At 40.5% G+C, this 22665-nt stretch overlaps 1 protein-coding gene across 32 annotated transcripts in view; it reads right to left on the bottom strand.

Moving 5' to 3' along the window:
- MACF1 (microtubule actin crosslinking factor 1) overlaps positions 1-22665 on the bottom strand; it is a 341865-nt gene that overhangs the window by 114401 nt on the left and 204799 nt on the right. For 25 of the 32 annotated variants that reach the window (XM_040469723.1, XM_040469739.1, XM_040469724.1 and 22 more), the window contains 11 exons: positions 20565-20743; positions 19778-19916; positions 19061-19254; positions 17828-17990; positions 16862-16945; positions 14167-14274; positions 13875-13973; positions 11888-12040; positions 11494-11582; positions 9277-9412; positions 95-5542 (listed from right to left, as the gene is read on the bottom strand). In XM_040469723.1, the coding sequence (XP_040325657.1) occupies positions 95-5542; positions 9277-9412; positions 11494-11582; positions 11888-12040; positions 13875-13973; positions 14167-14274; positions 16862-16945; positions 17828-17990; positions 19061-19254; positions 19778-19916; positions 20565-20743 (6792 nt within the window). The remainder of the gene's footprint in view (positions 1-94; positions 5543-9276; positions 9413-11493; positions 11583-11887; positions 12041-13874; positions 13974-14166; positions 14275-16861; positions 16946-17827; positions 17991-19060; positions 19255-19777; positions 19917-20564; positions 20744-22665) is intronic. The other 7 variants (XM_040469733.1, XM_040469735.1, XM_040469736.1 and 4 more) reach the window with 1 other exon arrangement.

Raw genomic sequence — 22665 nt, 5'->3', positions numbered from 1 at the left:
AAAATAAAATAAAATAAAATAAAATAAAATAAAATAAAATAAAATAAAAATAAAATAAAATACGTATATACAAACACACCATTGGCAAACTTACTTTAGTTGCTCGGAAGGGCTCTGGGTTTACACCTTCATGTCCCTTTCCCCCAGGTGTAGTCGTGAAAGCAGTCTGTTCACCGCCAGGGCTTTCTCTGAGCTCTTCTTGTGGGGTCCTTTCATCCATCTTCATTGTAGGGTATATGAGCGGCACTGGATTTTCTTCACTGGTCTCTGCAATAATGGGACTAATGGCGGCATCTTGTTGCCCTGTCCTCTCTTTTTGAGACACATCTTTGAAGAGTTTCTCTGGAAGAAGGGACACTAAGACTCTGGGATTGCCCTGAGTCACTATGCCCTCAAAAGATGCTGCCTCTACATCTGTAACTGTAGGGCTGGACATTTCTAGAAATTTATCTCCAGTTATTTCCTGAGTTGTTACTATTTTAGATGCAAGAATTCCACAGATTTCATTATCACTTTTGCTGTCTTGATGATAAAAGTCCTTTTTGTCTGAGACTTCCAGATAGCTGACTTCTTTTGGGTCTACTCTAGAAACTGTACTTTCTTCCAGTTTAAGAGTTCTTGTTGAGTCAGAAGGTACTTCTTGGTATGATCTTTCTTTATATCCATTAGATGAGTGAATCAGATCTTTGGTTTCTTTGGTTTTAAAAGTAACACAGGAATCTTGGTAATCATTGGTCTCTGGTCTGATGGTTCCCTGGAGAAGCTTGTTTGTTTCAGAAATTTGGGATCTGCCTGCAACTTGGGTCTTTCCAACTAATTCCTGATAGTGTAATCCTTTAGGTCCTGGGGTCATAGAAGAGAATGGTTCACTCTGGGCCCCACAAGTAATTTGAGAAAAATTTTCTTCTGCTTTTAAAGTTAGGCAGAGGTTTAAATTTTTTACTTCTCCTTCACTGACTTGATTGGGTTTGAAGAATGTTAAAGCATCCTGATTTACAGAAATTCCTTTGGGTATCATTGGGGAAGAGTTTTCATCTTCACAAATAATAGAAAATTCCAGCTCTCTACCAGCTTCTTTTTCACTAATGGCTATTTCCACAGGTGGATTCTCTACGGTGGATCCCTGGTCAGCTGTAACAATGGTTTCTTGATTCAACTTTTCTTTGGAAAGAACTGGTTTGTGTGTTTCAACACTTTCTTCTAGATTCATCTCCCTCTCCTTCCTCTTACTTTTCTCTCTGGTATTCATTGATTTCTGCATAACCTGCTCACTCAGCAATCTGCCTGAAGTTTCATAATCTGATTCCTGTACTTCTGAAATAATTCTTTCTTGGTTTTCCCTTATCTCTTTAGAATCTGGACCTGACGTAGACCATTTCATATGGGAAGTAATTTCTATTTGGGCTCCTACTGTTTCCTGCTCTTCATTTGTGTTTTTTTCCACGTCATTACTAGCCACCTCTTTGAATTTAAAATCATGAGCTTCTGAGCGAGAGACTGTCACTGAATCTTGGCCCAACAATGTACCTTTATGATCGCCAGGACTTATGATACCGACAGATTCTTCAGCATCTGGAGAAACTCTCTTTTTATCTTGATCCTTGCACTCCATTTCCTGTAATGAAATCTCCATGCTCTTTTTGGCCTGCCCCCCATCAGAAACTCTTGTTTGAACCTTTCCTTGTACAGTCTGACTTGCAATCTGAAATAATTTCTCACTTGCTCCTTTACCACAACTCTTTCCAGCAGTCTGATTACATACAACTAACATTTCCTTTCTTAGAAATTCCTTCTCTATTTCACATACTTCAATCCCATGTTGCTTTTCAATCTGAGCCCCGTGATTGCAGGACTCTAAAGGATCTACCTGGATCATAGCTGCCAGTTCAGGACTGATCAATCTTTTCTCAACAGCTTCCTTTAAAGTCACTCTCTGATCATTAAATATGTCAACAATTCCTCCATTTAATACCTGATGAGATGCAATAATTTTAACCATGTTTTCATCCACTAATTTCTGTTCTAAGGCTGATGCCAATGTCAGTCTTTTTCCTGTGGCAGTATCTATGATCCCCCCAGTATTTGCTTGAGCTTCCAAAACCTTCAGGGTAGATACAAAGTCCACTTTTCCAAGCTGAGTTGCTTGAGACAATGTAAGCACTTTGTCGCTTGCTCCATCTTTAATGTCTGAGAAGGGAATTACTTCTAGATATCTCTGTCCAGATTCAATATCAATCTTACATTTCTTTACTAATTCTGAATAGGGAACAATTCTGTAATTCTCAGGATCTACAATCCCATGCATCATTCCTGAAGACAATATTGCTTCATTAGTTAACAGTCCTTCTTTTTCAGCTTCTGCCAAGGTCAATCTCTGGCCAGAAATGTGATCTACAAAGCTTCCAGGCAAAGCCTGAATTTCTTGGATTTCTCTTTTCAAGTCTGGGTTAACAAGTTCTAATTTTATGGCTTCAGAAAGGGAAATAGTTTCCTTGGTTTCAGGATGAAAAAAGCGATGGAGGCTTAAGTTCTCAACTTTTCTGAGTTTCTTGGCTAAATCTTCATCAATGATGCCATGTTCAAAGGCATTATCAACAGAAAGTCTCATCCCAGATGTATGGTGAATGATACCTCCATCCGCCACCTGCTTGGTCAGCAACTGAACAGCCTCCTCTCTCTCCAGAAGTCCTCTGTCAATGGACTGCATGACTGTTAAAGGAGCTTTGCTCTCAGGGTCTAGAATTCCTGTTGTTTCCATTTGTAAGCTAATAAATCTCTCCCTGACTGTTTTCTCAGCATCTCTGCCTTTGGAAGCTTTCTCCAGATTTATAAGCTCTGTCTCATCAGCACTGTCCACCAAGCCAAGATTTGAGGCCAAAGTTACTGAAACTTTTTTGCTTCGTTTCAAGTCAACAATGCCACCAGTCACCACCTGCCCCTCTAAAATTCTCAAGGCTGTTTGTGTGTCAAGAAGTCCCATTGCAACTGCTTCCCTCACAGAGCAGAGTGTGTGGCTACGGGGGTCTAAGACTCCACTTATAGCTTTGTCCGCCCTGAGGACATTATGTAATAGTTTCTCATCCATCAGACCTTCATCGATGACTTCTTCAGTAGTCAAAGACTCGCAGGTCTGAGAGTCAAAGAAGCCGCGAAACATATTCAGCTTTCCCATTAGTTTGACGGCAGTGTGGCTGGGCACAATACCTTGGGCTATTGCTTCATTTAATAAGAGCTTCTGACCTGTTTGTCCGTGAATGATACCACCATCTAGTAATTGTGCAGATAACGTATTTAAGGTAGCTTCCGGGAGCAATTCTGAAGGATGACTGCATGGCAGGGAGGTTTCATGACCATGATCTTCTGCATCTGTTTTTTCTAATGTCATCGTACTACCGCCTGCAATGTTGTGTCCTTCTGGATTATGTTTATGGTCATCCCTACCCAAAAATGTTTTATTTAAGGTTTTCTGTTTATCTAGAGTATGAATATTCATGTCATCTTCAGACTTCAGCTCTGATTCTAAGTCTAGAGTTTTCTTTATCTGAAATTGTGGCTTTTCGCTTTGGGGTTTTAGGAGTAGCCTCCCAGTTTCACCTGGAATTTCAGTTTCAAGTGTATTTGCTTGTTCTGTCTGACACAGAAAGGAAGCCTTTCTGGAATTCTGCCATTCTTCCTTAGGTGTCTCGACAGAGAAAGGCTCTTTGCCTACTGCCAAGGTCACAGCTTCAGCTTCCTCAGTGGGTACTGTAAGGAGAAATCCCCTGCTAACCTTTTCTCTGGTAGACATTCCTGTTAGTTCTTCCTTTTTGGTACCTAGCAATTGTCCTTTTAACTCTGATTGGACTTTATCTAGGACCATCAAAGAATCAACATTTGGATTTCTCACATTTTGTTCCCCCACAAACAGCTCCCTTTCAGAATTCTCTACTGAGGAACCTTCAGTTTCCATTGTGGTCCTTTTGCCTTTTGCTTCATTGCAATCTGCCTGAGTGGGATAGTCTTTGTTCTGAGAAGAAATCTGGAGCTCACGTGGCTTCACACTCAGTCCATCACAGAACGTTTCTGTGGTTTTGACATTCACCAATTCTTGTAATCCCTTGGGACTTTCTAGTCTCTGATGCCCAATTTCAAACACTTCTGGAGGACTTGCTTGATATTCTCCTCTTGCTGTCAGTGTCTCTAACAGCTCGTCATCTACCAGGAGCAGCCTCTGTCCATCCTGCACATTAATATAGCTGTGAGTCATCAGCTGAAACAACAGCCTCTCACCATGGCTTACTACGCCCTCAGTTTGGCACCTGCTGTGTGGTAGACCTACTGCTCCAGGATTAATGTTCAATTTGCTTCGTTCTGAATAATCTGCTAATTGCATGTGGGGCATCACATCAGGTATGCAAATGGATTTTAAGTTATTGACAAGATCTTTGTCCAACATACCATCTTCTACTGCTTTTCTCCAGGACCAAACCTCTGTGCGTGCTGGCAGAAACAGAGCTTTAATATGTTGTCGGCCACTAAGGATTTTGTGAGCTAGTTCAGTAGACACAATACCTTGTTCCAGGGCATCTGTGATTGGGAGGATCTCTCCAGATTCAGGCCACAGCAACCCCATGAATGACCAAAGGGACTCCAGAATCACAAGAGCAATCTTAGCAGCTACTAGATCATTGCTCACTGCTTCATCTATTGTCAGCCTATGCCCAGTGATGGTGTCTATGATGCCTCCTGTCTGAAGCTGCCTTATGAGAATAGCACAGGCCATATCTTGGTCAATCAAATTATGTCTTACAGCCTCTTCTACAGTAAGTCTGTGTCCTGTTCTTGGATCTACTATGCCACCAGCAAAAAGCTGAGCTTCCAGCAGCCGGACAGTGACCTGCCTATCTATTAGGCCTTCCTGAACTGCACGAAAAACACTAACCTTCCGGCCTGATTTTAGGCTCACCATTCCCCCTGCCAGTTGTTTGACGGGGAGCAGTTTCAACCCTGATTCCTGGTGGACAATACATCTCTGCGTCAGATCTAGCAAACTGATTTTCTCAGCTGTGTTGGGGTCTATCAAATTCTTGGATGATTTCAAGTAAGACTCTAACACTGAGTGAAGCCTTGCAGAAATAAGGCCTTGGTGAAAAGCCTCCTCTAGGTTGACGCAGCCCTCGTTAGGAGGGAAACTGAAACCTCCAGTTGCCAGGTGAGCTTCCAACACTTTTAGTCCAATTCTCTCACTGATTATTTTCTTTTCAATTGCTTCCACCACGGAAGGAAGGCCTTTGCTCTCAGTAAGCCTGCTTATTAAGGACAGGGCATCCTGTAGCTCCCACAGCTGCTGGTACACCTGGGGATTAATGAGGTTTCTGGCTAGACCCTCTTCCAGAGAGAGCTTTTCACTGGTCTCAGGGGCAATGAGGCCAGACATGATAACCTGGGATTCCAGGAGCACAAGGCCTGTGTCTTGGTCAATGAGGCCCTTTTGCATGGCTTTGAAGATGGGAAATATCTCCACTGTGCCTAGGTCAATCACCCCAGCAACAGCTCTGCAGCCCTAAAAGGAAAACGAAAAAGAAAACTGAATCAGAGAAGCATGCCTGGTGAAAGCATTCCTTCAAAGAACTATAGTCTATCAAATTCTGACCACAAGAAAAACCCAGCCTGGAATGAGCCCCAATGTGTAGGAAACACTGAAGCCTGGCACCGTTAATACTAAAAAAGAGTTTTTCTAAACTGCAGAATGTTGAACGTGGCTGGAAGTTCACAGATTACTTGACAGATGCTGGCATTAAGCATATCTGAGTGACAAGCTCTACAAAGTAGCAAGCGGTGAAGGTGAAAGGTCAGCTCTAAGATTAAATCACCACAAAGGTTCTTCCAGAAATCTACCAGTTCCTCAAAAGTGAAAAGTCAACCCTATAAAACAGCTTCTCAGTGTTGTAACCTATGCAGAAGATCCTGAAGTAGGATGTCTCTGCCAATGAGTTCGGCAGGACCAATCCACAGGATTAGAAGAGTCAAACAGCCCAATGGCCACATGACATGTGTGCAGCTCTGTAAACAGCCCAACGTGTACCACTCAAGCAGCTGTTCCACAGCTGGGGCAGTCTCATGCAGTGGCCACTGTAAGTATCTCCCAAGGCAATGGCTCTTGGTTAAATTAGTTCTGGGAATCAGAAGTAGCAAGTCAAGGAAGGAACAGACTGGGGACCTTTGCCTCTAACCACTAGGAACTTTTCTTCTGGTCCAGGCTAAAATGGGTAGTACAGCCTCCATGATACACCTACAATTTGATGGGCACTTAATATATTTATTGAGCACTGATATTTACTTCTCACAACAAACCTATGAAAACAGTTATTTTAATCTTTAGTTTCCAGATGAGAAAATGAGGCACAGCGAGGTTATTAAGTAACTTGTCCAAGGTCACAAAACAAGTGAGATTCAGAGTCAAATCAAGGCCTGACTCTAAGTCTCATGCTATTAAATTGCCTCCTCTATCAGACCCAGAAGAGCATGAAGGAAAGGCACAGTAGACTGCATCACACTCAGGAGTTAGGTCCTACGTCCAGTAAAGCAGGAAAATCTACACATTGCCAAAATTACCCTTCCCAAAAAGCCTAAAAATGGCTCCTTCCTGTTTGAAAGCCTTTTATCACAGAATGATGGTATTCAGAAATTAAATCGTTTAACGGGCGCCTGGGTGGTTCAGTCAGTTAAGCGTCCAAGTCTTGACTTCAGCTCAGGTCATGATCTCATGGTTCATGAGATCAAACCCTGTGTCAGGCTCCACACTCCAATGTGGAGACTGCTTGGGATAGTCTCTCTGCCCCGCCCCTGCTCATGCTTGCTCTGTCTCAAAATAATTAAACTTAAAAAAATAAAAAAGATTAAATCATTCAAGTGTTTTGTCACTTACTTTTATTACTTTCAACTTTCTACCTCTTCTTGTTTATGTTCATTATCTTTGTTTCCTATAGATGATTTTGTCTGCCCCCTTCAGTCAGTATTACTTTCTGATCCTCGTTTAACTCTTGAACTAATCCATGGAGGATTTATCCATGGAGGATGTTGTTGAAGCAACTGCCAATCACTTCCCTGCCTCCTAAATAATGCATTCCATTCTGTCTCAGGGAGAGTAAACTCTGTAAGAGCAGGTACCCTGCCCATTCAGTGTCTAAGAACAGTACCGGCAGTTCAAGAAACATTTGTTGAATTAATGAATAAATTGGTAAACAGTAAGGAAATCCTTAAAATCTTTAAACTACTTGCCCCCAGATTTTAAAGGCATGCACTGAGAATTTCAAATTCAATTAGTTGCACAGTATAAGAGACAAAGAATGGAGAGCAAATGAGGGAACACATTTGGTTCACATCCCTAATCTCACTGTATTTATTCAAATAATGGACTAACACATAGAATTCTCACCACTACTTAAAATATTATGTGTTGTTCCCCATCTTCCTTCTGTGTTCTGAACCTAGAAAGTAGTTCCACTTGTATGACGCAAATGTACATTATATGCATTTACCAGGTATTTGTTCTATAGAGACTGAAGGGAAAATCGCACTAGCATAGGACTCTTTGAGATACATGAAAAATTCCTTTTATAAAATCCATGTAAAGACTGTTCAGAAGCAGACAAGATGACAAAGGAAAAAATTCTTTTGAGAACTTCTAATTTCTTCTGTGAGATTCCTCAAATACTGATATTGAAGAAAAACCTGGATTCTAGCCAATTGCTAGACAAAGAGAAAAGACTACAGGCTGTTCCTTCCACTACTCTCAGGATTGAAGGACAGGCAAGAAGCACTGAGCCGGGCAATAATCCAGAGAAATCCAGTTCAGTCCCACCAAACATGGGCATTCTGACCTAAACAAGCAGAGAAAGACAGACGGAGAGGAGGAAAGGAAACGTAAAAGGCTTCTACTTACCAGAGTCGCAGCACGCCTTGGGCAGATAGAGAGAGAGCCTTACGGAGCAGCTCAGCCGCATCGCACACACAGTGTAAGCTTGGGGTTAGCGTCCAGCATGCGACTGTTTGTTTTTTGTAAAAAAGAACCCCAAACAGGTCGTCCTCTTTTTCCCTTTTGTGCATTTGTGCTTAAACTCCAAAGGGTTAGTGAAACTTGTAAGCAAGGATGTCAGTTAATCAGAACAATACTTCACATGAAACACACAAACAGTAACAGGGGACACATCATGCTCAATGTAGTGGTGCTCAGCAGCTTGTCTTTCTTTCTTTTCCCCCCCTTTTTTTAACCTTTCAAAATGAGAACTGGGTGTTCTCAGCAAGCAATTGTTAAAACTTTTCACATACTCCCTTATATGGTGAAGCAATAAGCCATTAGAAGTGGGCTACCTTACATAAGGATGCTAAACCAGCATATTCTTTCTGGAAAACTACTCTCAAACAAATCACAGCTGGTTCTGTCTTGTGATCTTTATAACTCTAGCTCCTGATGCACCAATTTCATACCCAAGGACCAGAGTCAAAGCATGTTTTGTCCGAATATCATTTTGAGCATCAAGACCAAATCTGACAACCACATGAGCTTAAATTTTGACCTGCCCCACATAATTTGGCCATTGCTTCACAACATAGGAAATAAGCAGGCAAACACATATATATCCCAGAGACACATGTATATAATATGGTAAGTTTACATATACACACAAAAATCCAGGAAGAACTCAGGACAACCAGCAGGAACTTGACAATTTTCCTATGGTCTGGGAAGGGAACATGAGTGGGAACTGGTAAAGATGTCACACTATGGAATGACCATGGGTGAGGGGAACCAGCGTCTCAGTCAGTACAACCAATCCACCAGTTTGCTTGGAAAATGAACATTTCTCACTTATTTAGTAGCTATGAAAAAAAATATGGAGGAAGAAGTACATGGCCTTTTCTTCCCAATATTCAGAACTTCTGGCTGTCAACTTTTGAATGACAACGCCATGAAGGAGTAATCTTGCTGCCCTGTGATCAGATATAATATAGGATTTATATTCTCTTCAATTGCGGTCTGCCATAAAATGGCAGAAACAGAAACTGTAAATCAGGTCTACAGCGTTGGCCATAAGTGCCTTCTAGTGTTCTTGACTGACCAATACATCATGGAACCCCAGTAAAGAAACACAAGACAAATGGCTGCTATGGTGAGGTTAAAAATTAAGTCACATTGGTCATGGAAAGCTAGTGAACATGATTCTCAATCAGCAAAGCTGCTTTCATACCATTCAAAAGGTACCTTTCCTATTTGGAGAGAGAAACTAAATGTACCTTTTGTTCTGTCTGTTGGGCCAACTGGCTCTGAAGTTGCTGTAGCTGGTTTGCTGAACCATCACAAAGGTCATGGTAAGCCTTATTTAGGGCATTTAATTGTTCAGATATTTGTTCCTTCTCTTTTTCTGAGAGCCTAGAAGATGAAACATTGAAGCTCTTTTAGGGAAAAACGTTCTCTTCTAAAAATAAAATATTTTAAACAGACAAAAGAGAAAATAACCTCTCATTTACCTATTACCCAACTATCCACCTTTGCCAAGTTTTAGTATCGTACCAGATTTACTTTAGATCTTTTTCATGGAAATAAGACATTACGGATATATTCAAAGTCCCATGTACATTTGTCACCAACCCTGTTCTTTTACCTTTCTCCCTAGAGGTAATCGCAATCTTGGATTTGGTGAATTTTGCAACTACCCATCAATTTATTGAGATTTCCTAAGCTCTCCTTAACTCTCCCACTTTTTTCTTAATCTATCATTCCTCCCTACGATCTTCAGTATCTTCTTTTTGTAGTCCAGACCCCACAGTCCATAGTCTCTATTAGCTCCCCATTATTAGCCTTGCACTCTGTCCTTGCTAATCTGATTAAACTCCTGCCCCAGATCAATAGAATCACTGGACTTCTCTGCTCCTGCCTGCAGGCTAAGTATATCCTCTGTGTGTGTGTGTGTGTGTGTGTGTGTGTGTGTGTGTGTGTGTCGGGGTGGGGGGAGGGAGGAGACCCTATGGAGGAGATCCTACTGGTTTCCAGCCTCTAGTGGACCTGAGAGCTTCCTGACAACCTTCTTGGAGGCCCCAGTCAATCCCAATTCCTTTGCCCTGTGAGGGAGCTATCCTCACAGCAAACAACCTTCCAGTCTATTTCAAAAGGAATTGCAGACCACTGGGCACGAATTCACTCACCTTCTGGCTTCACTCCTTACATATTTACCTCTATCCACACCTTTCCTAATCTCCTTTTCCTCAAACCTCATAGGAAAAGCTGTCTTGACTCTGGTCTAGGGTTGTACTTTCTACCCACTGATAAATTGTGTCCTCTCCTATAACTCTGGGACCCCTCTCCTGTTATTATTCAATCTCTTTCTCCCTTTTGGTCCTTGAGACTCAGTCCATAAACATAGCTAAGTTCCTCTGATCTTTCAAGAAGAGGTCTTTCTTGATTGTATATTCTACTCTAATTATTTACTGTATTATTACCGCCATTTCCTATGGCTCAGCTTCTTGAAAGAGTAGTCTAATTTTGCTATCACTAACTTCCTCACCTCATGTACTCCCCGTCATACTGAATCTGACATCATGCCTCAACTTTTCATCAGTCATCAAAAACTTCCAACTTGCCAAATTCAAGAGAAACATCTCAGTCTCAGTCTTTCTTGACCTCTGACCACTTCCTCCTTTTTGGAACACTATTCTCTCATAGGTTCTAAAGTATTACTCATAATATTCCCTCTATTTCTATAAGGCTTCCTTTACAGGCTGAAAAGTACCAAGACGCCCTTGAACCCTTGTAAACTAATCCATTCATGGTTTCTACTATGCTGATGACTCAGATCTGCATCACTTTAGACTTCTCTCATTAATTCTAAATTTACATACACACCTCCCCATTGGACAACTTTAGTGGAACTATGTAAGGCATAAATTAACATATGAGGTACCTTCTAATACATTCTAAGTATTTCCACTCTTATGTCCTGTGGGCTCTTCAGGTTCATAATGTCTAAGAATAAAGCTGCCTTCTCCCTCAATCCACACCTTCTCGTGTATTCCCTATCTTGGTTAGTGACATCACCATACATTCAGAGACCTAAGCCAAAAACCTAGAAGTTGTTATATCTGACAATCTTCATTCGTCACCAAACCCTGTAAGTTCATCATCCTTAATAACTTTTGAATTCTTGCCCTTCTCCACCCTCAACATTTCTCACCCATATTATCACAACAGCCTCTTTACTGGTCTCGGGCCTCCACTTTGTGAATGTATTCTCTGTAAAACTGTTCTAGAAATCTTCATCAACAAAATCCAATCATATAGAAGAGACTCCTCCCCATAGTCAACAAGGTAAAATGCAAACTCTTCAGCATGAACAATGAGGCTCTTCATAATCTGGCTCTTGCAGCCCTAAATTCTCCAGTCTCCCTGTGACCTTAAGTTTTAGCCAAGTAGATTCAGTCCCCTACATGTGCCAAAATTTCTCATTTAATACTCACTTATGACCATGCTTGGCCAAGAAGATCTGTGACGTTTTAATGGCCTCAGAGACTTGTTCCCTCTTGGTTGTCAGTTCCTCTGCCAGAACCTAGGTGGTAGAAACAAAGAGTATAGCCTCAGAACCCAATAGATCAAAGAATCAAAATTATTTGAAATAACTTTTTAAAAATCCTAGGGAAAAACCTAGCTTAGGTCAGATTTTTATTACCAATAAGCTATATAAAGTTGATTAAGAAGGTAAAGTACAAATAGGATGACTTCTTAAATTTCTTTAAGTTAGGCAGTTAACATTTATTGAGAATATCATTCCTGGGATGGCCCATATGTGATTTGTTTTATTCCATCTAACGCATTCTTACATATTATTAAGAGACAGATGGCTCTTCTACTCACCTGCTGTTCTAAAATAGCTTTTTCAATGTCCGTCGATTCTTTGGTCTGGGATGAGGTAGCTTTGCTTTGTGTGTTCCTTGCTAGGGTAGACACCCAGCCCAAAAGTTCTTTAACCTTCTCCACATGCTCCTGCTTTTCCTCTTCTACAACTTTCTAGAACAGGAATTAGAAAATCAGTATCTTGGTCAATGTCTTATTAAACTGGCCTGACTTCTGATTTCCTAAAATAGAGACACAAAAGTTACCTAAATCAGTACGAAGCTAAAATAACCCCAAGATAAATATAATTTACCCAGCCTAGAACATTGTTCATAGGTGCTTAACTGTGTGATACTAGTAGCCAAATTCAACATATCTAGGTTAGCATCTTTCTAAAAAAGAACAATTTTTTTAACATAACATATTCAATAATTATTTACTGATATTTAAATATCCTTTAAATATAGCATCTTTTTTTCATGATTCTTAGATTTACAGGTAAAGAGAATGAAGTCTACAGAGATTAAGTGAGATAGTTATGACATAAAGGAAGTTTTTTGCTAATTCGCATAGGCAAAAATTGGTATGAGTTAGTATTTCCAAAGCGTTTCTTTTATAAAAGTGAGCAACATACAGAAACTTATTTTGCAAAGACGTAGATTTGTATAAGATTATATACTCATTACAACAAATTCACATAATCTGAAGTGCATAACATATATCCCTTTAATCTCATTCCCCAGAATTTTGGTGTCCACCTGGCCCTTGAACAACACAGGTTTGAACTGGGTGGGTCCACTTATACATGCATTTTATTTTATAAATACAGTTCTTACATAAATGTATTTTCTCTTTATCATGATATTCTTAACATTTTCTTTTCTCTAGCTTACTTTAAGAACACAATATATAATAAATCTCTTTCATAATTTTAACAGTTTCATAGCATCCCAATGTATGGAATTTGTATGTTTCCAATTATTTCCCATTAACAAATTATGCTTTATTAAGGATCTTTGTTCATATCTCCTTTCTTCATATTTACAATATATCTATATTGAAGACACTTGGAAGTGGGAGAGTTGGGACATTATACAGTCAATCCTCATTATTCAAATTCCATATTTGTGAATTTGTTCTACTCACTAGAATTTATTTGTAACTCCAAAGTCAATACTTATAGCAATTTCGTAGTCTTTTCCAGATATGCCCAATGTTCCCAGCTGAGGGTGACACTGTACCTTCTTGTTCCAGCTCTTATACTATAAACAAGTATTGTTTTCACAGTTTATTTAGTATCATGTTTTTTCACAATTTTTTTTGGTGATTTCACCATTTAAAATGGACCCAAGCAGGGCACCTAGGTGACTCAGTCGGTTAAGCGTCTCACTCTTGATTTCGGCTCAGGTCATGATCTTGCAGTTTGTGAGATCAAGCCCTGCATCAGGCTCTGCACTGATGGCACGGAGCCTGCTTGGGATTCTGTCTCTCCCTCGCTCTCTGACCCTCCCCCACTCATGCTCACGCTCTCTCAAAATAAATAAACTTAAAAAAATAATTGATTTATTTTAAAAATAAAATAAAATAAAATGGACGCAAGCACAGTGCTGAAGTGCTATCTCATGTTCCTAGGCAAAAGAAGGCTGTGAATGCCTTACAGAGAAAATGTATGTTAAATAAACTTCATTAGGTGTGAGGTATAGTGCTCTTGGCCTGAATCAACAAAATATATTAAATAAGGTATTTTAAAACAAAAACACACATAAAACAAGGTTATGTATTATTCACTGACAAAAATGTGTGACCAGAGGCTCACAGGAACCTAACCCTGTATTTCCCCTAAGTGTAAGAGTGCAGTATTCCCTAATGTGGTGTGCATAGTAACTTCACAAAACATGACTACTGTGAATAATGAAAATTGGCTGTGTGTGCACTTTAAATTTTGCAAGAGGAAACACAGGATTTTTAATTCTATTTTCAAAATGATTTAGGACCCAACCATCCTCACCTCTTCCTCCTCTAGTCGCCGGAGCGCATCACTGATGTATTTTACATGCTGAGTTGTTAAGGTCACCAGAGCTGTGTAGCGAGTCCTCAAGTCCATGAACTATGGTTCAGAAAAACAATTTAGATAAATTATCTGCCGGAAAAGTATATTTAAATAGTTGAAAATGAGAGGAAGTTTTCATGAAATCACATGCTCAACAGAAAGGTGAACCCTAAATCAAACTGTCAGGGCCCCAACAAACAAATCTTTCCTTAAGGGAAGACAGTGGCATGTCCTTTCCCCACCCTTTCACCTCTTGCGTGATGGCATCTGAGGAGGAAAGCATGCGACGGCGCTTGCCAGGGGATTTCTGCTGTGATTCCACAAATGCCTTGTATGTCATCAGTTGCAATTCATAGTCCTGGGAGAGGAAGACATTTCACCACATTTACACATACTCATGCAACATAACTCATGGAACAGAATCATAGTATTTCATTGCTGGAAGGCACTTTGGTGATCATTTAAACCAGTGATTAGCAAACTTTTTTGCTTAAAGGGCCAGGTGGAAACTATCAGGCCATACGCTCTGTCCTAGCTGCTCAACTCTGCCACTGTAAGGGAGGACAACTGGAGACAATCAGTAAATGAAAGGGTGTGATGGTGTTATCATAAACCGTCATGGATGGACACTTGAAAGCTGAAGTTCATAGAATTTTCATGTGTCATGAAGTATTCTTCTTCTTTGGTTTTTGGGGTTTTTCTTGCTATTTCTCATGGGCTACGGAAAGATAGTGTGCAGGCTCAATTTAGCCTGTGGGTCATAGTTTGCTGACCATCCTCATCCTTTCATACATTGGGAACCTGAGGCCTAGAGACAGGAAGTGTGTCTCCCTGACTACTCAGTGGGTGAGCAACAGAGAGATCCTAAACCGATGCTCTTCTCATGTTGCTGTGCTATGCTGACATCGCCTCTGCCATCCTGAGAGTGCTGTCCTCATCCAGGACCCCTTCCTATCACATACGGATGGGTGCCAGGGAGCCTCTTATTACTCTCCTGCCTTTACTCTCTTCTCAATTTCTTTTCTATCCTGCCACCAGAATAGCTTTTCTAAAACACAATGATGATCACTTCATTCCTCTGTTTGAAAGCTTTTAATGATCTAGAGCAGAGCTTCTCAAATAGCAACATGCACATAAATCACCTTGGGGATCTTGTTGAAACTGAGATCCTGATTTGGCAGGTTAAAGATTCTGCATTTCTGACAAGCTCCCCAATGATACTGATGCTCCTGATTCTAACACCCCATTTTGAGGAACAAGAATAGAAAGTAAAGCCAAGAGAACTGAACAGGGCCTTTCATAGGCTGGCCTCAACTTTCCCTTCTCATTTTCCACAGTCACTGCTTCTTATGTACCACACACCATCTAGCTATGTCAGAATTATTTGCTATTTCCTCCTATAATCATTATATTTCCATTCCTCTGTGCCTTTGACTATGCAGTTCCCTTGGACTGGAATGCCCTGCTTTTTGTTGTCTACTTAGAAAACTCTAGGCAAGAAAAAAACACGGAATGAGTTCCTTAAGCAGTCTAGAGCAGCAGTAAAAAAAAAAATTATTACTATTACTACTACTATAATAGTACAATATTAGTAGTAATAAAATGGTAACAATAATAAAAGCAGGTGCTACCATTTACTGAATGTATCTTAAGTTTGAGGCAATGTCCTATGTATACACTATCCCAGGTAATCTTTATAACCATTCAGTGAAGTACTGATTCCATTTTGTAGATTTAGCAACAGGCACCCAGAGAGGCTAAGTACTTGCATAAAGTTTTAAGCCTAGAAAATGGTGAAGCTAGGATTTAAACTCAATTCTTTGTGATACCAAGTCTTTAGTTATTAACTAAAGAAATGGGTTCATTCATAGAATATTTGTTGAGCAACTACTATTACCTATCATTGTTCTGAGTGCTATATGCATAGTGGAGAACACGTTAGAAAAAACCTTGCTCCCTTGGAACTTACATTCTAGTGGGAAGGAACATAATAAACAAATAAATATATAATAATCTCAGGTCATTTTTATTTAGAGACGTTATCAGAGAAATAGGGAAGGGGGACCAGATCATGCATGGCCTCATAAACTATACACGGCTTTAAATTTTTATTATGAGTATGATATGAAGTCACTAGACAGTTTTAAGCAGGTGACTGACGTGATCCAATTTACCATACTTGAGCTATTGTAAGGTGCACATCTCCCCCACATTTTAGTATCTCTAAAATTAGAATGTGTCTTACAATCAATGGTATTTGCAAAATTAGCAGAATTTCTTCTTTTTTGGTAGTGTATAAGATAATGGTGTGGCTTATAACTGACAATGTCTGAGATTCGGTGACATGCAGTATGCTCTAAAAAGGTGGGTGTAGCTACTACGTGGGAAAATAACCTATGGGGCAGGCTGAGCAAGAGATCAGCTCAGAGGATTAGAAGAGTCTAAGGAAGATTCCTCACTCAGATGTGAAACAGGGAAATGGGGACAGGTGGGTGGGTAACAAGAGATAGATCAAGGACATATTGGAAGATGAAGCCAAGCTGTTCACAGACAGAACATAAAGTTTAAGGTAAAGAGAAGATTTAAGGGTAACTCTTGGGTTTTTTGCTTCAGCAAGTGGGAAAATGGGACACTCCTGAAATAGGCGAGACCTGAGAAGTACATGTGAGAGGAAATCCAAAACATTCTGTTTCTGACATGGCAAGTTTAAAAAAACCTGTGGATCATCTAAAGTGTGATTCCTTGAATCAGAGCTGATGTCTGGTACTACTCTGAGCATCCTCAAATGTAGGGCCATGAAAAGTACACATGTGCATTAACTGGAGGATTGGGCCAGCCTCCCCCACAGAAGCGCTTACTTGTCCAAAAGCAAACCCGACAGTGACAAGGGAGATCTTTCTCTGCTAGAGATCATTTATATGCCTTTGGGGATATGGTAGAGTTACCTTTACAATAGTGGAGTATTGCTGGGAAAATTTTTGACACTGGTCCAGCTTTGTCTGATTCTTCTCAATTTCTGCAAACAGATCCTGGAAACCAAAGTATCACAACATTACCATTGTCCGTATTGTCATCAAAACAGCTGATCATTTATTATGTTCTAAGGCAGATTTCAAATCTTAGCGACATCAGAATCACCTGTGAGGCAATCACTGTCTTGCCAGGCCACCTCCAGAGTTTCTGATTTGGTAGGTCTGGGTAAGTCTGAGAACTTGCATTTCTAGCATGCTCTCAGTAATGCTGATGCTTCTAGTCTGGACTCCACACTTCAAAAACCCTGCTCTGCAAATTTTACATGTATCCCTTCATTTAACCTTAACAACAATAACTTTATGAGTGAGATAGGTTAAACAAATAATGGACTATGTCCATTTTATTGATGAGGAAGTAGAATGCTGAGAAGTTAAGTAATTTGGTCAAGGTCTTATAGTGAGTGAGTGAGCCAGGACTGGAATCCAAGCAATTTAACACCAGACTTCATACTCTAAACTGTGATGTTAAACAAGATAAACAACAAAACACTAACAAGTAAAAACCACTTTGAATAATTTTTGTCCAGTTACATCTTTCCTGGTTTTCCATGCCCCATGTTCTAATCCTAGTAAAATCAAATGCAGTATCAAGAAACAAAATGAGGCAAGATAATTTTAATCTGTCCACCTATGGTTTCAATATACAGTCTCTGAAACTCAGGTTTCAAAGGGACCTTACAAGTCTGTCTGGCCTAAGTGCAAAACCAGTATCATCTTGAGACCATCTTGCTTGAACTATTTTCAGAAGAGGAGTCTCAGAATACCTTGCTATTTGGGGGAAGCTTAATTGCTAGCTTTTCACCTCCTTCCATGATGAACTAACTCCTGCCCACCCCCCGCCCCCGCACACAACTTTCACCATGCTACTGCTACACCCACCGTCTGCTGGCTAAGCTGCTCCGACAGCACTCTGCTATCCTCTGCCTGGCCTGGCTTCATCATTTCCTGCTGGGCAGTGGTTTCCTCAATCCATTTGATGAGAGTTCCATGGCAGGCTCTGTAATCTCCCAGAACTTCCTGAATACTTTCTAGCTCAGATTGGCTGGGGGAGCATAGGGAAAGAAACTGCCATTAGACACCTTGGTACAAACACAATAAAGTAAATGGGGCAATTCCCTCCTTATCCCATTCTTCCAGTTGGGCTTGATCACAGAGGATTTGTCTATTTTGGGGAAACAGTAGTACAATGCCAACGGAGACCTATGCACGTAAACAGTGCCCTGTGGGGTGAAAGTAAGTAGAAACCAGTTTTGCATGCTAGCCCTGGACACTGCTTTGGAGCCTGGCATCCCATGATGATCCTTGTCAATTTTTTTTTACCTAGGCTGCCAAGGATCACCAGGATTGCCTGGTGTACACAGATAGTGCTGGCTGTACACTTCTGTCTCCTGATGACAGAGTACCCGTTGGAGTACCACAGTTATGATTTAGGAATCGCTGTAAATTCTTGGGGAAAGATGGGTGAAAATACTAACTTTCAGTTAATTTCAGGAACAGTTTCTTATATCACTTTTGTGAGTCCAACCAGACTTGGGATAGTAATTCAATTACAGAGTATCAATCCAAACTTTTGAGTTACTATAACTCCTCCCTCTCTGTATTTGCCTATCCAGCCTAGCCTCAGTAAGGTAATTTTGTCTTTCCTATTCAAATCAGACATCAGAAGCAGGACTTCAAGTAAAAGAAATAAAAACCACTGAATTAGCAAATGAAAGTGGAAGCAAGAAATTCTGCAAAGCTCCACTATGAAAAATGGCTCATAGTTGGATTCAAAACTAATAAAACAAGAACCAGAACTCAAGATCTAGCCTTGAGAAAAGATTATCACCCTTCCAGTTTATATCCCAAAACATCACTGTCGTCATGGCTTAACTAGATAAAAACTGGTACAGGAGAAGCATCGCTAACAGGACCATCACTGCTTCACCAAATGCAGCCTCAGGTCTGCTTTGGGGTTGATGGTCCCAATTTTCTGTCATTCATCTTGTCCAGAATTCATTTAATCTGTACCCTTCTCTATCACATCCTGCCTTTAAATAAGAAGGTACAGCTTTCTGTTTAAAACCTAGTCCCTGAATCCTAATGGGAGAAAAGGGTGAGGCCACCACTCACCGGGTCTCGAGCTGGACAATGACCCGGTGCCAACGTTCCCGCAGCTGGGAGCCTTTCTCCTGACAGCGCTCCAAATCCAGGCTTCGCTCTGGAGTCAGACGACTCAGTTGTTCTGCCACTGCCTTGGCCTTGGCAATTTCCTCATCCAGGACTGTAAACACTGAATTCTTGTCCTTCACGTCACTAAGCCAGTGCTATAAAAGGACAAGTACAGCAACAGGTTAAATATATTCTATGCCAAAAAGGACTCAGACTAAGGTAGCAAACAAGAACATAGCCTATAACTGGCTCTGTGTTGTATCTGGGATTCACAAGCCAAATTCTATAATGTTTGCGCTAGAAATGCCTCCACAGTCCTCATGCACACAGGGAGGCCAAGGGCAGGCAGTACATTACAGAGATGTGCAAAGAATTAGTGTTTGAAACTTGGCTATCTAATTTAGAAGTGTAACTACTGATTGTATCTGATTTAGCTGTGATTTTACGGAAATCACAGAAAATAAAACAGAAAGGCAGTCATTTATTTCCCTTTCCAGCTAGACATTTTTCTCAGTCCCAACTTCTTTGGATCCACATTAAAATATATTAAATATGCTATCCTGCCCAGTTTAAATGCAAATTTAAATCACTGTCATGCTGTCCAAAATTTCATTTCTCTGCTAACCCAAAGCAATGGATATGTGAAGTCAAGCTCCTACGAAACTCAGAGCAACCAACCCGTAACGTAGACCGATGAGACTCCAGAGCAGAGAGATCTGCTGGTACGGCTTCTTCTTGACTCAGCTTGATTTCATAACCTTTGACCAAGAGTTCAGCATCCTGGATGCTACGCACTATAACATCGATTGTCTTTAGCCTGTGAGGGGAAGGTCACCTTCGTTAACACACACATTTTAAGAGCTTGGCCACAGACTTGGAGCACTATAGAGAGGTTCACAAGATGTACTGCTAAAATCAGTTTTACCATTACTAGATGATGACAGTGTTTTATAAAAATAAGAAAGCATGATATATGTGCTGCCAATTTCAGCCAATTCAAAATAAAGTTCTAGGTGACACTGGGACACACACACATGTGGTGGACTCATGGGAGAAATGACATAAGGCCAGAAACCCACTCAACACTATGAAGAGTCTAAGATCTGTGACTCTTCAAGGTCATGGATGGATAGAGGGAAAATCTTCAAAGACTGTATTTAGCTTAACTGAAAATTTTAAATTTTCATTGTGTAGTGTCCCTTCTTTTTTTCAGAGCTATCTAATCAAAGAGAAATACTCCTAACAATGCAAATCCATCTCTCTTTCTGTATCACTGACATTTGTTTGCTGCACCCCAAGGAACCCACTCCAGTTACTTGGAGCGAAAGCCAAGGTCTCTCTTCATGGGTACATGCTCTTCAAGATCTGCAACCTCTCTGGATTGTTTGTGAAACACTCCAGGCACTTCCCCTTCTCATTCCAGTGAAACCATTGCCCTCTGGATCCAAACCTGCAGCCTACTCACTTATTCAGATAGACTGTGGAGAGACCATACACATGGTCCATTTTCTCCACCAGCAGATTGAGTTCTGAGCGCAGAGTTGGGACACTCGAACCAGATGGAGACTGATGGAGAAAGCTGTTGCATTTCGTGGAAACAGTATCCAAGTCTGACCTCAGTTGCTGTAAGTCCTCTTGGGTACGCTGTCAGGAATAGGACACACAACAAAGATGGAGACAGAATTGAACAAAGAAGTAATAGCAAAATACTGCAAACAAGCTAAATGCCCATATGTGGGAGACTAGTTGAATAAACTGTGAAACAGCACTGAAGGGGGAGAATGGGAAGAACACACACAAGTATTTCCTGAACACAGTATTTGGACTATAGACAAATGTGCAGGCTAAAGACAAAAGGAACCATAAATAAACACTGAACTCCAGTTAGTAGGTTTGTGGAATTTTTCTAGTAGCATTGACTCAGCAATTCTAAACCTACTCATCTCTACATGCTAGAACTGAGCAATAACATAAAGTAGGTTTCTCAGTCTTAGGGAAGGAAGTTACAAATATGGAAACGAGAAAAGTTAGAATGAGACCTGTGGTGTTGGTTTGGAACCAAATGGAGACAGATACATATGAATTCACAGTTATGTCTGTGTGTGAGAGAGAAAAATTGATAGATAAATATATTGGTCTACCTTTGTGATACATTTATGTGAATATAATGATACACACATCTATACACATATATGTGTATACATATAAGTATGCATGTGTGTAACATTGGGGTGTGCCTGTATGTGTGTGTGCATTATGCGTTTGTAAGTATGTGTTTTTCTAGCTCTATCTGCTGAGCAGGCCTAGAAACAATGACACCCCAATAATAATGAGCATGCTTATATGTAGATCTTGGTTTCTAAATAGCATTCTCTACCTAAAGGAAGCAGGACTCCTTGGAGAAATGGCTGATTCCAGGGTTAGGGCTGGCAAAGGCAAGATGAACCTGAAATATCTCATTTTGTTAAGAAATAAGAAAGCACTCAAAGAATGGTGGGACATGTTAAAATGACATAGATACCAGCTTGAAGGGGCTCTCAATAGCCCCTTGAGAAATTCTGACATCAAAATAAAGACAGTAACAACTTACAAACCGTTAACATAAGAATCCATAAGTCCATACTGACATAAAGAATGAAGAAAGGGGACACGTGGGATGCTTAGTCAGTTAAGCGTCCAATCCTGGGTTTTGGCTCAGGTCATGATCCCACAGTTTTTGAGACTGAGCCTCGCATCAGGCTCTACACTGACAGCAGGGAGCCTGCTTGGGATTCTCTCTCTCCCTCTCTTTCTGCCTCTCTCCCACTTGCTCTCTCTCTCAAATAAATAAATAACTTTATTTAAAAAAATTTTTTAATGTTTATTTATTTTTGAGAGAGAGAGAGAGAGAGAGACCATAAGTGAGGGAGGGGCAGAGAGAGAGGGAGACACAGAATCCAAAGCAGGCTCCAGGCTCTGAACTGTCAGCACAGAGCCCAACGTGGGGCTCAAACTCACAAACGCAAGATCATGACCTGAGCCGAAGTTGTATGCCCAACCGACTGAGCCACCCAGGCACCCCAATAAATAACTTTTAAAAAAGGAAGAGAGGAGGGCATAGAATAGAAATTTTAAAATGTAAAAGGAACAACAGAATTAGATAATCACCTTTTGGCAATAGTCATACTAATAATTAATTCAGTCAAGAATCAACACTAGTTGCTAAAAAACTAGTTGGTGAAAGTGTGATGTAAAACAAGATATTTACATGGTCTCCAAATATCCCCCCACAACATGCGTAGTAATTACAAAGGGGAAAAGAGCAACAAGCAATACAAGTTATCACCAGTAATGGGACAAATCAACATCACATGCTTCCTGATATCATGTGCTGAGGACACACAATCATTTCTGTGGTATTCCTGCCAAAAATGTGTAACCTATATCTAATCACGAAGAAACCTCAGATAAACACAAAGAAAAGAATAGCCTACAAAATAAATGACCTGCACTCTTCAAAACGTTAGGGGTGGGGTTGGGGCGCCTGGGTTTGCTCAGTTGGCTAAGCATCTGACATTGGATGAGGT

The sequence above is a fragment of the Herpailurus yagouaroundi genome, unplaced genomic scaffold (assembly GCF_014898765.1).
Source record: "Herpailurus yagouaroundi ecotype Mexico unplaced genomic scaffold, PumYag 77, whole genome shotgun sequence".
NCBI lineage: Eukaryota > Metazoa > Chordata > Mammalia > Carnivora > Felidae > Herpailurus > Herpailurus yagouaroundi.
This window is presented reverse-complemented; position numbering and strand designations above follow the sequence as displayed.